Raw genomic sequence first — 14,292 nt, forward strand, 5'->3', positions numbered from 1 at the left:
TAAGTATTTGTACGTTTAGATGCTGAAAATACGTAAGTATTTGTACGTTTAGATGCTGAAAATACGTAAGTATTTGTACGTTTAGATGCTGAAAATACGTAAGTATTTGTACGTTTAGATGCTGAAAATACGTAAGTATTTGTACGTTTAGATGCTGAAAATACGTAAGTATTTGTACGTTTAGATGCTGAAAATACGTTAGCATTGTACGTTTTAGTGCCTGTAAAAACGTAAGTAAATGTATGTTTTATAGAACCACATGTTACGTAAAATACATACGAATTATCATGAGATCACGTTGGTTACACACACACTGGAAATGACGCATGAGGGAATATTGACAGATTTCAGCATTATGTGTGAATAACCAGATGAGCTTCTACACCAAAATGAGCCGAAAACAAGAGAAGAACAACTTTGGTCCACATGATATTTACAGTTACAGTGATACAGCAGATCTCAGTTCAGTTTGATTGGCAAATCTAAAATATTTACTGTAACAACACTGACAGTGATGAGAGGAAAATGTCTGATGTGTTTGATCAATAGGACGAGTGTCATAATTCATAATAATCTGTGTATGGTTCACTCTTGATCATTATATGAACATCAGAATAAAAGCAGCTGTTGATTGTGTCTCATCAGCTCCGGTGATTCTGGATCCAAACACTGCAAATCCACATCTCATCCTGTCTGATGATCTGACCAGTCTGAGATGGAGCTTGACCAGTCAACCATTTCCTGCATGACTAAATGTAAATGTAAATGTAAATGTTTTCTTTAACACTGATGTCTGGAGTGTTCAGCGCAGATGGTCTGATTGGTTTGGTTTTCGTGTTAAACAGAAGCTTGAGCGTGTGAGAGTTGATCTGGACTATGACAGAGGAACGGTGTCATTCTCTGATCCTGTAACTAACACACATCTACACACATTCACAACCACCTTCACTAACACAGTCTTTCCTTTCTTCTGTACCTATTCCTCTCTGAGGATCTTAGCGTTCAATAGTCAGTAAATGTTACACCTGTAGTTCTGGATCGACCTGCTTTCATCTTTTACACTCACCATGCTTCATATTTAATCCATATCACAATTTCAATATTTGTTCAACATGAGACTAAACGAATAATTGTTTATTTCAGTTATAGCGATTAAATGCTCATTTGTTCATTGATGTAAATGGATGTAAAAGTCCTTTTTAATCCACATCAATGTTGAATGAAATATAAATACTTACTATAGAAATACTTGAGTAAAACTGTTTATAAACATCTGATTCTCAGAGTCTCTGGGACTCACTGAAAACTCCTTAAAAGTTTGACTCAAATTCTGAGCAAAGTTTGATAATAAAACGAATTGATAATGGATAATAAATATTTTTTTACATTAAAAATGTGATTATATGATTTCAGTAATGAAAGGACAAATGTTTGTTCATGATAATTAGGTTTGAATCATGGAAATGCATTGGTCTGAAAGAATGGGAACCCTGAATTTTGTTTATAAAACAAAAGGCACCCAAACCCAAAGGCAGTAGAGACATCAGATTGTCACGAGTTTCTCGTATTGCTGCCATAGCATCCTCTACCCCAGATACGGCTATGACAAGGCTTGTGAATACTGAAGGACGACTTTCTGGAAAACAGCCAGGGAAGCCAGGGCAACATATTTCAGCCACCAGAAACAGCAGAGCCAGAGCCCCGCTCACCAGACACATTATCCCTCTCTCCAGCATCTCCACTTCTAAGCTTCTCACAAAAAATGGAGGAACTGGTTTATGCTGGGACCAAACTCTCCCACTCTTTCGCTGCAAGCCCCCAGATATCAACTAAAAAACGGCGGGCCCCACGACCACCAAAGCCTGTGGGCTTATGTAAAGCACTTTGAATTACCATTGTGTATGAAATGTGCTATATAAATAAATTTGCCTTGCCTTGCCTTATATTTCCCCAATAAATTAATAAATGAATGTAACTGACTTGCTTGTTTAAACCAGTCGCAGCTCCTGTCAGCAGTGGAAACGTCAGAGCAGCTTTACTGACTTTCACTGAAATTATGCTTCATTACAACACGACAGTCATAATAATAAGAAACAATCAGATTAAAAAGGATTTACTCAGCATTCAAACATTTCTCAGGAGGAGGATTTATTTATTTATCTGAAAAAGCTGTATTAATGTCAAATACTAAAATAAATATTGGTAACACTTTATAATAGCTTTCATTAATAAATAATTAACAAATGATCATTATATAATGCTTAATGGATCATTAGTTAATATATATATATTCAAAGAGTTAGAAACGTGAGATATTGTGCTTGTTAATGTCTGCTAATAAACTTACTAAACATTAGATAATATTCAAACTAATCATTATTTCATGTAAGTTAAAATACTTACAAATGTCATTAAACTTTCAATCCATATGATCAAGCACGTATTGAAAATCTACAAATTTTAATACGAGATGTTATACAGTGATTAAAAGCTTATGTTAATGCACGACACTTTAGCTGCTATTGAGGTGTGATACGGGTAGGTTAGGCACAGGTTTGGTGTATGGGTAGGTTTAAGGGTTGGTTAAAGGGTCAACAGTGTACAGGGGTCAATTTGATTATTATAATATTATTATTTTCCCGTTTATTTATAATTCAAGGAACAGCTATCCTGTTTAATGACATACTGAAGAGTAGTATACTAATGTGACCAAAATTACAATCTGTTATGTCTTTAGCAAGCATTTAGCTAAACTTAACCAGCCACCCTTTACACAAACCTTGTTACAGTAGCTAAAAGTCCAGTGCCAATAAAGATACTAAATGATTAGTAATCGTTTATAAACATTTACAAATGATGACTAGTTTCAACTTTAGATTGGGTACTGAAAATACATAAACAAATAATTAGTAGATTACTTGTTAAGATGTGTAAACAGAGGTCTACACAACAAACAAAGACCAACAAATGAAGATCATATGAACTGAAGGTTTACTGACATGTCTAAGCATTTCAGTTTATGTTAAATAATCATATGTTAGTCAGTAGGTAATGATTAGTAAACATTATCAAGAACATTATCTCATATTTCTAGCTATGTGAATATATATTAACTAATGATCTGTTAAGCATCATAATCATATGTTAGTCAGTAGGTAATGATTAGTAAACATTATCAAGAACATTATCTCATATTTCTAGCTATGTGAATATATATTAACTAATGATCTGTTAAGCATTATATAATGTTTGTTAATGATTCATAAATGATAGTTATTATAAAGTGTTACCTAAATATTCTATGGAAATTAACTTTAACAATGTAGTTGATGCATCTAAATTATATTATGAATTATATACAGGCCTATATTTTTAGTTTAATTTAAGAGATTTGATAATAGAAATAAAGGCTTATAGGCTATGATGAATAATGAACAAGTTTGAAATGGGCTTTGAATTCATGAAATTATCAAATAACTTCATGAATTATATTTTAAGTAATTACAGCAGCCTTCTGTCCCAATTCTCAGGGATTCCTTTTACCTCAAAGCATCTAACTTTACATTTTCACTTGAGAAAAAAAATATATATAAAAAAAAATTATCTATATATATATATATCTGAGTACCAGTACGAATGTGAAGCAGCTTCAAGGGCCTGAAGTCTTCTGTTTATGTAGCAACACATCACGTGATCGACTATCAGCCAGCGGGGTCACGTGACGCTCACCAGCCAATAGGATTGCAGGAGTGCGGCACCATCAGAGATCAGAGGAAGAGTCCCGAAACTCGTCATGTTTCGCTTTATCGCTTGTTTTGTTTCTTTTGATCGAATCGAGGTTTCCGGTTCCTGAAGCCCGATGTGTTCAGAAGCAGCTGCAGGTGAGCCCGAGTCTCTTTCAGCTCAGATCAGCTCCGGTTCGCAGCATTACAAGCACAGATCTGTGTATTTCCTTCTGACTGATTCACTTTGTATCGGTTTCGTCTCAAGTTCAACAACTCAGCGCTCATTCATGGTTTAGGTGGGTTTTAATTTTAATTTCATTATTATAAATAACGTCGTCGTTTGGTTTGTTACACGTTTTTCCGTGTCGCAGAATCTCTTTAATTTGCGTGCAGTTCTGTAAATAAATAATATATATATATATATATATATTATAAAATTATAAGTATATAGTCATTATTACAAATTATCATTACAGTAATGTGTACAAATGATAATATATTAATAATAGTAACAGTAATATGATATTATAATAGAATTTTAATGCATGACTATATTTGTTGTATTTTATATACTTTGCTTTCCTTATGCTATATACTGTATATAGGCTACAGAGCTGGGTAGATTACTTACAAATTGTAATCTGTTACTGATTCAAAATTACATGACAAAAATTGTAGTTAGTAATGTAATCCATTGCATTACAATATAATTAGATTACTTTCGACCAAACTCGTTTATCACATTGATTTAGACAGGATAATCTTGTACCATATTGATATACAAATACAAAGAGTAAGAACATATATTCCATTCGTTGAAATTAACAACATGAAGTGCATTAAACATTATATTACATCAAGGTTTCCCAAACTGGGGTTCGTAAGGAACTGCAGGGGGTTCGTGAGTTTAATTCAAAGCTAATAATTAATTAAATCATAAAATGTAAAATTAAAATATATCTTTTTAAGGGAGACACATTATGCCACTTTTTACAATATGTAATATAAGTCTCTGGTGTCCCCAGAATGTGTCTGTGAAGTTTCAGCTCAAAATTCTCCACAGATCATTTATTATATCATTTTGAAAATGCCGGTTTTGAGTGGAAGCAGAAACACGCTGTTTTTCTGGCCTGTCTCTTTAAATGCAAATGAGCTGCTGCTTCCCGCCCCCTTTTCCAGAATAAAGCTGCACCATTACAGCTCGTACCTGCTAAAAACATCTGTCATGGTTCTGATTATCATGTTTATCGCGCTGAAATCATGTGTTTGAAACCATATGAGTTTAAACTTCTGATATACGGTTTTCTGAGCGCACACATCCGAAGCACACGCACAGCAAGCGGCTGTCACAGCATGTGAGCACTAACCAAAACAAAGTTACTGGGTTAATCTTTTTCACGTTTCCTTGGTTGGTAGATGCACTGAGGACCTGATTATAGCACTTAACACTTGGAAAAGTCAGATTTTCATGATATGTCACCTTTAAAATAACAATCAAAATAAGACGCTTACTAAAAAAATGAAATATTTTATTTGTTTACCTGCATGTCATGTGACTATTAACCAACGTCAGAGAGCCGTGAACATGCAAATGTGATACTTCATTATTAAAATATTTATTTTTAAATCTCAGGGGTACTTCAAGTAAAAATATTAGGTGGAAGAGGTTCAGATGACAAAAAAAAAGTATGTGAATGCCTGCATTACAAGTAAATAAGAAATAATGTGAATTTGTGCATTTTAATGTGTTTAAAAGACAAAAGCCTTCCAAAGACATAGTAATTAAATAACCAACTGAGTGATAATTCAAATAAAAATGAATTTTCATCAGTAGTTGATGCAATGTTGAAATGTTGAGAAAACACTTATTAAAATGTAGTCACCTGACCAGTGACTGGTCTTTGTGTGAATGTCCACAAAACTGGACTTTCTGAGTGTACACTGTAAAAAAATTCTGTAAAATTTACGGTAAAAAACCTGCTCTGGTTGCCGGAATTTTACCATAAAAAATACGGTAGCAACGTTTTAGGTTTTACGGTTTTAACTTAAATTTACAGTTAAATACGGTAATTTCATTAACTGATATAATGTTAATATACCAATCTATTGAAGTACTGAAATCTGTTTTGTACCTTTGTAATACACTGATAACCACCAAATGCAGGAGGTGATGAGAAAGTCACATGATGAACCAAAGCCCATCACAAGCAGCTTTTAAATAATAACATACATAGAAGGTGCACAGTGTCATTCACACAAACACTAAACACCATCATGGTAACACACGTGAAACTGAAATAATGCAATAAACATTAATTTAACAACATTAGGTGTAACACACAACCCTAATATACACAACTGATAAGAAAAAACTAAGAAGAAACATAGTTATTTCAACAAAAAAACATCAAATTTGAAATGTAACGCAGGGAATTCTGGGAATGTCAATTTACGGTTATTCACTGTAAATTATACGGTCTTTTTCACTTCCAAAAACGATATACTACCGTAAAATTAATGTCCAATACATGTAATGTCCAGTACAGTTTTTCACCGTATATAGTAGGGGAATTTACCGTAAACCATTTAACAGGTTTTTACTGTTAAATTCACGGTCATTTTTTACAGTGATAAGCGGTAGGCTATTTTAGAAAGGAACATTTAAAAGACGTAAAAGAGGAATTAGGGAGAATCAATAATTTATTCATAATTTATTGCTATTGTGTGAATAATATGTAATCATTTAATCAATAAAAAAGTAACTTTAGTCTGGTTACGGGTATTTATATATATGCACACACACACACACACACACACACACACACACACATAAACATAATATTCAGACTGACCAATCAGAATGAAGTATTTGATGCTGTATAATAAATATTTGTAATATCGGCTGTCCAAGCAGTTATTGGCCATAATTATTTAATTATAAAAAAGACTACAAATCTCAACCTCTCAACAAGATGACTAGATGTTCCCAGTAATATTTTAACATTTTTGAACTGCGTAAACTGGAACATTTGAATTAATTTCTGAATCTGATCATTTAACCCTCCTGCTGTGTTGTAAATGACTTTTGTGTTGCGGATCAAATTGACCCCCCATTGGTTTCCATGCAAAAATAAAAATAAATCCATATAAAAGTAATTATTGCCTATAAGTCTCAACCGCATTGATAGAGCTGGCCATCAGCGCCGCAGGTCTGTGCGGTGAATTGACTGAGTGTTTTCTCCCAGCAGGCTTGTGTAAGTGTAATTAAGTAATTCTCTGTGTGTTGCATGTTGCCTGAATTGTAATGCACACTGTTGCATGTGATGCAGGACAGACAGGAGCACATGACCGAAAGCCAGCAGCTGAGAGAAAACTACTGTGAGTCTCGATGGACCTTGCTCGTGCCTTCATTTAGTGCATAACGCCGCCTTATGTCCAGCATCGCTGTGCAAATTAGAAAGTAATGTTAGCCTGATTTGTATCTAGTGTAGTAAATGATTGACCTACATTTAACAACGAATGCTGATTATGCATATGTTTCTATTGTTGCAGTATAGTGGATATGTAGTTTCTATTTTTCACAAAAAAAACACACAAACGGAAATAAACCATAAAAAAAATTATATTATTGGTTGTTTAAACAATGTAGTTTTTTACAGAAAAACATCAGTACAACCATTAAAACATTTTATTGGTTGTTGGATGTTTAAACAATGTAGTATTTATTTTCACAAAAAAAAAAAAATCATTTTTAAAAAAAATCATTTTTTTGTTTTATATTAATATTTTAAATGTAATGCATTTTTAAAAAAGAGAAATAAATAAAACCATTAACAATTTATGTTGGTTATTTAAAAATAATGTAGTATTTATTTTCACAAAAAGCAGAATTATACCATTAAAATTATATCAGTTATTGGATGTTTAAACTTAAAATTATTTTTAAATATCATCACTGATGTACTTTTAATGGTTGTATTTTTGCTTTTTGAGAAAATAAAAAAATGCATAATCATTATACTGCATATAGAAACGTGCATGAATGATAATAATAACACATATAATATACATACATATATAATGTGGTCTATGTAAAGTATTTCTGCAACACATCTCACTTCAGCATGAATAACTGTAAATAGTTGAATAATTTATGCAAACGACACATTACAATATTAAGTCTCTATTGCGTAAATCTTAATTTGACTGGTCTAGTATGTTGGGATAATATTTCAAATTTTGCCGTTTTTGTTGTTGTTCTAGATTTTGAACGATGAATTACGTGAGGCAGTAAAGGTAAGCTAATTTCTCCCTAATTTTCTTAAATGTTGCAGTAACTCACATTCATAATGCTAAAGCTCCAAAATGCCATTTGTTTTAATTCAACCAATTTCAATTTCTGAATCAGTTCATTTAAACAAGCATACTGAGTTACAAAAATTAAACTGAGGTAAAATTGGTTCAAATACTGATTTATAAAACTCTCTCCACTTTTTACTACTACTTTTGCCCTTTTGTACCATCCTAAGAGCCACGGGTGTATATTTGTTTGAAATATATCAAATATTAAAGTCTCTTTTGCTCACCAAGGCTGCATTTATTTGATCAAAGCAGGAAAAAACGGTGTAATATTATTGTAATTTAATCTAACTATTTTCTATGTGAATATGTGTTAAACTGTAATGTATTTCTCTGATCAAAGCTGTATTTTCAGCATCATTACTCCAGTCTTCAGAGTCACATGATCTTCAGAAATCAGTATAATATGCTGATTAAATGAAACATTTCTGATTATTATCAATGTTGAAAACAGTTGTGCTCTTCATATTTATGAGGGAAATGAGATACACTTTTATTCAAAGGTTTAGGGACAGTATGATTACAAAACATTTTTTTAATTATTATTTTAATTTATCAGGGACGCATTAAAGTGATCAAAAGTGACACTAAAGGCATTTATAATGTTCCAAAAGATTTCTATTTCAAATAAATGCTGTTCTTTTGAACTTTCTGTTCATCTGTGAATCCTGGAAAAATAAAATGCATCACAGTTTCCACACAAATATTGTGCAGCACGACTGTTTTCAACATTGATAATAATCAGAAATGTTTCTTGAGCAGCAAATCAGCATATTATACTGATTTCTGAAGATCATGTGACACTGAAGACAGGAGTAACGATGCTGAAAATTCAGCTTTGATCACAGAAATAAATTACAGTTTAACAGATATTCACACAGAAAACAGCTATTTTAAATTCAAATAATTTTTAAAAATTTCTACTGTATTTTTGAATAAATAAATGCATCTTCCAAATTTTTGGGAGAATCATATGACTTATTTCAGAAATATGAAAGGCAAGTCTTTAAAATGTCCCTGAACTTCATTTCACAGGACGACGGCTACAAACACCATGTCATCTAAATCATCCCTTCTTAAAGTCATTCTCCTGGGCGACGGTGGAGTGGGAAAGAGCTCGCTCATGAACCGCTACGTCACTAACAAGTTCGACGCCCATCTCTTTCACACCATCGGCGTGGAGTTCCTCAATAAAGACCTGGAGGTGGACGGCCGCACGGTCACGCTGCAGATCTGGGACACGGCGGGTCAGGAGCGATTCCGCAGCCTGCGGACGCCCTTCTACCGCGGCTCCGACTGCTGCCTGCTGACCTTCAGCGTGGACGACAGCCAGAGCTTCCACAACCTCAACAACTGGAGGAAAGAGTTCATCTTCTACGCCGACGTCAAGGAGCCCGACAGCTTCCCGTTCGTGCTTCTGGGCAACAAGGTGGACGTGACGGAGAGGCAGGTGACCAGCGAGGAAGCTCAGGAGTGGTGCAGGGAAAGCGGAGGATACCCGTACTTCGAGACCAGCGCCAAAGATGCCACCAATGTCTCGGTTGCGTTCGAGGAAGCCGTCAGAAGAGTTCTGGCTTTGGAGGAGCGACATGAGCATTTGATTCCAACAGACACCGTCAGCCTGCATAGGAAGCCTCGCAGCAGCACGCGGTGCTGTTAACAGACGAGAATGACCTCCATTAGCTATTTAATGGTCCTTGAGTGAAGCATCTGCGTTATATTTGAACATGCACTTACTGGAATACATGCACTTACTCCTAAACACTGGGTTGCTTGCACTGGGTGGCTTTCATGGATCTGAACTGAACTGCCTGAATTTAAACGATTCTGTGCATTCAGATGTTCATATATATATATATATATATATATATATATATAGGATTTATGGGATTTGAGCGGGTTAGTGCATAGACGGATATAATTTTGTCTTGCATGGCAATTAAATAGTGAAGAGCAAATGCAATAAATGCACTGTAAAAACACGCCTTGTCTTCCATTAAGAATATCGAAATGTCCTTAAAACAATTTACTTGAGAAGCACAGCTGTGTAAGATAACAGCACCTTTTTCACCTTACATATATTGAATTTATTCGTCTATTATGTGAAAACAAGTCTATCACATGCTCTTTGATTCTTAAGTAAATGCATCTTGTTTTAAGGATGTTTAGGTATTTTTACTGGAAAACAAGACAAAAATGCTGATTTTTCTCGCAGTGTGCATTTTATGTGATTTTCTTTTCCTATAACTATGATTAACTTATGCCGGGCAGGCGTTCATACAGTGTGTGATCATTTCTAATATATATTAACATAATTATGTAGAGTGCCAAATATATACACAGTACTTGTACTAAAAATATGAACGAGATGGAGCGTTTAAGCACGCACTTTGAAAAGAAGCAGAAAAAGTAGATTGTTAAATTGAAATTAAAGAAGTATTGAGCAATACTTGATGAAATTGTTTATTTGATTTAAGGTTATTATTAGACAACAGTAATGTACAAAATCATCATGCAGTTGACCACAGGTTATAGATGTTGCAGTTTAGTGTGTCATTTCTGCAGAAATGTATTTTGCATTCCTGTTTGATGCTTTAAACACGTCTTTAAGAATAATCTGTATTCACACACCATTTGTCGTACAGTAGCAGGTGAGAATGTGAATGTAAGCTGGCGATATTGAGTATGAACAACTGAAACGTGAAATATGTATCTGACAGTATAAACAACACACCTGTATATTTATGCATGACAACAAGAATGCAAAAACAAAATAGTATGGGTATAAAATGAATCAACTGAGCAGATGCTTCTTCCCAAGATACTGCACTTTCCTCTCGAAAGCTGTGGAGTGAATCGGTGCGTTGGCTTCGTAGAAGGGATTCATTGCAAACTGGGTAAAAATACACACAAATGTTTTCAAATAAATGCAAGGCATTGGTATGGTACTGAAATATCACTACAGAATAATATATGATTTACCTTGATGTACAGATCATAAACATCATTAAAGAAGTTCTTGATTCCGTCTTCCTGCCGAACATCATGGAGCATAATAAATCTCATATGTATGCAAGGAAAGTTAAGGAAAAATATATTAAATGGGTCTGTTAATATTCAGTTTCTAGGGACGCGACTGACTACTGTACTATCTGTGTTAAACATTTATTAGCCTTGGAATAATAATCTGGTGCTTATGACAGGACTACCAGGGATGCTTTGCTATGCAAAATTGCAAATAAATATAAAATTAGTTTTCAATGAATTTTAATAAAAAATTGCAAAGCAGAATTTCCTAGAATGTTCTCAGTTTTATAGAGTTAAAAAAAAAACAATTTACAGAAAATCAGAGTTACTATAGTTTAAATTAATTGAAAATATAATTTTTAATAAATGTGTCAGTTTTAATAAAAATTGCGAAGCAGAATTTCCTAGAATTTTCTCAGTTTTATAGAGTTAAAAAATATTTACAGAAAATCTGAGGTATAGTTAACTAGTACTAAAATTAATTGAAAATATATTTTTTCAATTTTAATAAAACTGTTCATTTTGAATAAAAATTGCAAAGCAGAATTTCCTAGAATTTTCTGTTTTATAGAGTTAAAAATATTTACAGAAAATCAATTATAGTTTAAATTAATTGAAAATATAATTTTTTATAAATTTGTCAGTTTTAATAAAAATTGCAAAGCAGAATTTCCTAGAATTTTGCTGTTTTATAGAGTTAAAAAATATTTACAGAAAATCTGAGGTATAGTTAACTAGTACTAAAATTAATCGAAAATATATTTTTTCAATTTTAATAAAACTTTTCATTTTTAATAACTGCAAAAGCAGAATTTCCTATAATTTTCTCCGTTTTATAGAGTTAAAATTATTTACAGAAAATCAGTTATTATAGTTTAAATTAATTGAAAATATAATTTTTAATAAATTTGTCAGTTTGAATAAAAATTGCAAAGCAGAATTTCCTAGAATTTTGCTCTGTTTTATAGAGTTAAAAAATATTTACAGAAAATCTGAGGTATAGTTAACTAGTACTAAAATTAATCGAAAATATATTTTTTCAATTTTAATAAAACTTTTCATTTTTAATAAAAATTGCAAAGCAGAATTCCCTAGAATTTTCTCAGTTTTATAGAGTAAAAAACATTTACAGAAAATCAGAGTTATTATAGTTAACTAAAACTAAAATTAAAACTTTTTTTTTTTTTTTTTGCTCGAGTAAAATAAAATATAAAAAAGTCACCAAGGTAACATTTCTAATTGAATTTAACGTGATGTACTAAATTAACTACAAATTAAAAATACAATTAATAAAATCTAATATATATATTCACATCAAAATGAATATACTAAAATTCAAATGGACATGATAATGATTTCTTGTACTGTTTACTAAAGCATATGGCTGACGGTGAGTGTGAGAAGGATATGAGGAGCTGAGACGAAGGCGGAGACAAACCACTCGTTGAATTTGTCCAGTCTTCAGGTACATGTTGCTGGACTGCCACATGTTCTCATCCACCAGATCCAGAGCAGCGTGAGCGATGAACTGGTTCAGGTGTCTGTGGTCATCCTGTCACAACACGAACCCATTACTGGAACTGGGATGCTCTTCATCTTCATCCTCCTCATCCTCATCACTCACCTTTGCTTCTGTCTTTCCAGGAGGAAGACACTCCATCTCAAACACCGGGTTATCATGATGACCCACCATAACGAAACAAAAACTCCCCGACATGGTTAATAACAGTATGTAGAGCTGTAAACACGAAACCAGCACTCGGTTATTGAATATTAATGTACATGAACACTGATGAACATGTCAACACAAGTCAGTTCGGCGTTTTTTTTCTTTCTTTCAGAAATTATACATTCTAAAAAAAACACCTCCTTTATATAATTACTAATTATGTAAGTCACAAAGCGAATATTGTGGAAATGAACTCGATCTAAACTGAATTATGAGGATCAGACACGATCATCATAAGAGTTCCGGTTTCCGGTGGATTGTCCCCAGCTGACACAAAACAGCCAATGAGAGCGCTGAGCGAGTGTTACGTCATTAGGACGAATCCGGAATATGGAAATAATAAAGTTAGAAAAAAAAAAAGTTAGATCTCTTTCTAGGAGATATTATTTCTGCATCTCCTGCAATCTATTATTGGAATATTTAAAAAAAACTAAAAATAAATAAACTGGAAAAAGATTTGGTCCTTACAACAAAAATATGTTAATAAGTATCTTTTAAAATAATGAATACGTTTTACCCTGCTAAATATTTCATGACTAAATATAATATTAGCTAGTATTGATACAAGATGCTCTTTTTGCCAAGTTCACACAGAAACTGTCTTTCATGTTTTTATACTGAACAACTTTGGAAAAATATTGATATGTTTATTAAAGAAAATATCCAGCAAGATATATCCATACCCATCGGATACTTTGATTCTGATCCTACAAAAATAAAGCGTGTTTTCTTATAAATGTAATTTATTTTCTTGGCAAATTTTATATCCATAAATATAAGTTCACTAACCACATACCGATTTTTATTGTTTTTTTGAAAGCGTTTAAAACATAACTTAATACTGTTTCATCTTCAGTAAATAAGAAAGCAATGAGAACGACTTTAATTTGTAATGATTTTAATTTGTACAGTCTAATCGATGTATAAATTAATATCTTACCCTCGTGGTTTATATATTTTTTTATCTTTAGTTTTTCTTATTTTCCATTGTTATATTTCTTACCAATCATCATTATTGTTTTTTTCTTTCTTCTTTTTTTCTTAATTTTCTTATGTGTTCCGATGACATTGATACATTTTGTATATTGTATACAAAGTTTTATGCAATTATTGTCATCTCTGTTCTGTTTATAAGCATAATAATAATAAAAATCGTGTCGCTGATCGGTTATCTCTGAATGTCGGTCGATTAGCACACATGATCACGTCTGTGAGTGAAGAGCAGAGAAGTCTCCAGATGAGATGCAGCAGAAGCTGTCAGGCCTTCAGGAGCCGCAGGGGTCTGGACGCACTGGAGGTCAGACAGTTTCCTCAGATTCCTTTCCATCATTATTATATTCATAAAGTCAACATAGTGATGTTCTACAGACTTGTTTTTACACAAAGTCCATAACCTGAGACCAGAACTTCTATCTGTCTATCTATCTATCTATCTATCTATCTATCTGTCTA

The 14,292-nt window shown here is 32.9% G+C and overlaps 2 protein-coding genes across 5 annotated transcripts in view; both read left to right on the forward strand.

Moving 5' to 3' along the window:
* Nucleotides 1-749, forward strand: part of LOC107679931 (tripartite motif-containing protein 35-like) — a 22,599-nt gene extending 21,850 nt beyond the window's left edge. The window contains exon 6 of the mRNA XM_016475657.1: nucleotides 646-749. Coding sequence (XP_016331143.1) covers nucleotides 646-749 — 104 coding nt within the window. The remainder of the gene's footprint in view (nucleotides 1-645) is intronic.
* Nucleotides 750-3,753: 3,004 nt separating this feature from the next.
* LOC107679934 (ras-related protein Rab-9A-like) lies at nucleotides 3,754-10,127 on the forward strand. Of its 4 annotated transcripts, none has more exons than XM_016475660.1 (4): nucleotides 3,754-3,881; nucleotides 7,055-7,103; nucleotides 7,989-8,021; nucleotides 9,113-10,127. In XM_016475660.1, the coding sequence occupies exon 4, from the start codon at nucleotides 9,139-9,141 to the stop codon at nucleotides 9,742-9,744; it is 606 nt and encodes a 201-aa protein (XP_016331146.1). In that variant the 5' UTR covers nucleotides 3,754-3,881; nucleotides 7,055-7,103; nucleotides 7,989-8,021; nucleotides 9,113-9,138; the 3' UTR covers nucleotides 9,745-10,127. The 4 variants fall into 4 exon arrangements, with proteins under 4 accessions (XP_016331146.1, XP_016331147.1, XP_016331149.1 ...); XM_016475661.1 differs by having other exon boundaries at nucleotides 9,120-10,127; XM_016475662.1 differs by lacking the exon at nucleotides 3,754-3,881 and adding an exon at nucleotides 3,888-4,021.
* Nucleotides 10,128-14,292: the final 4,165 nt, after the last annotated feature.

The sequence above is a fragment of the Sinocyclocheilus anshuiensis genome, unplaced genomic scaffold (genome assembly GCF_001515605.1).
Source record: "Sinocyclocheilus anshuiensis isolate Anshui unplaced genomic scaffold, SAMN03320099.WGS_v1.1 scaffold244, whole genome shotgun sequence".
Lineage (NCBI taxonomy): Eukaryota > Metazoa > Chordata > Actinopteri > Cypriniformes > Cyprinidae > Sinocyclocheilus > Sinocyclocheilus anshuiensis.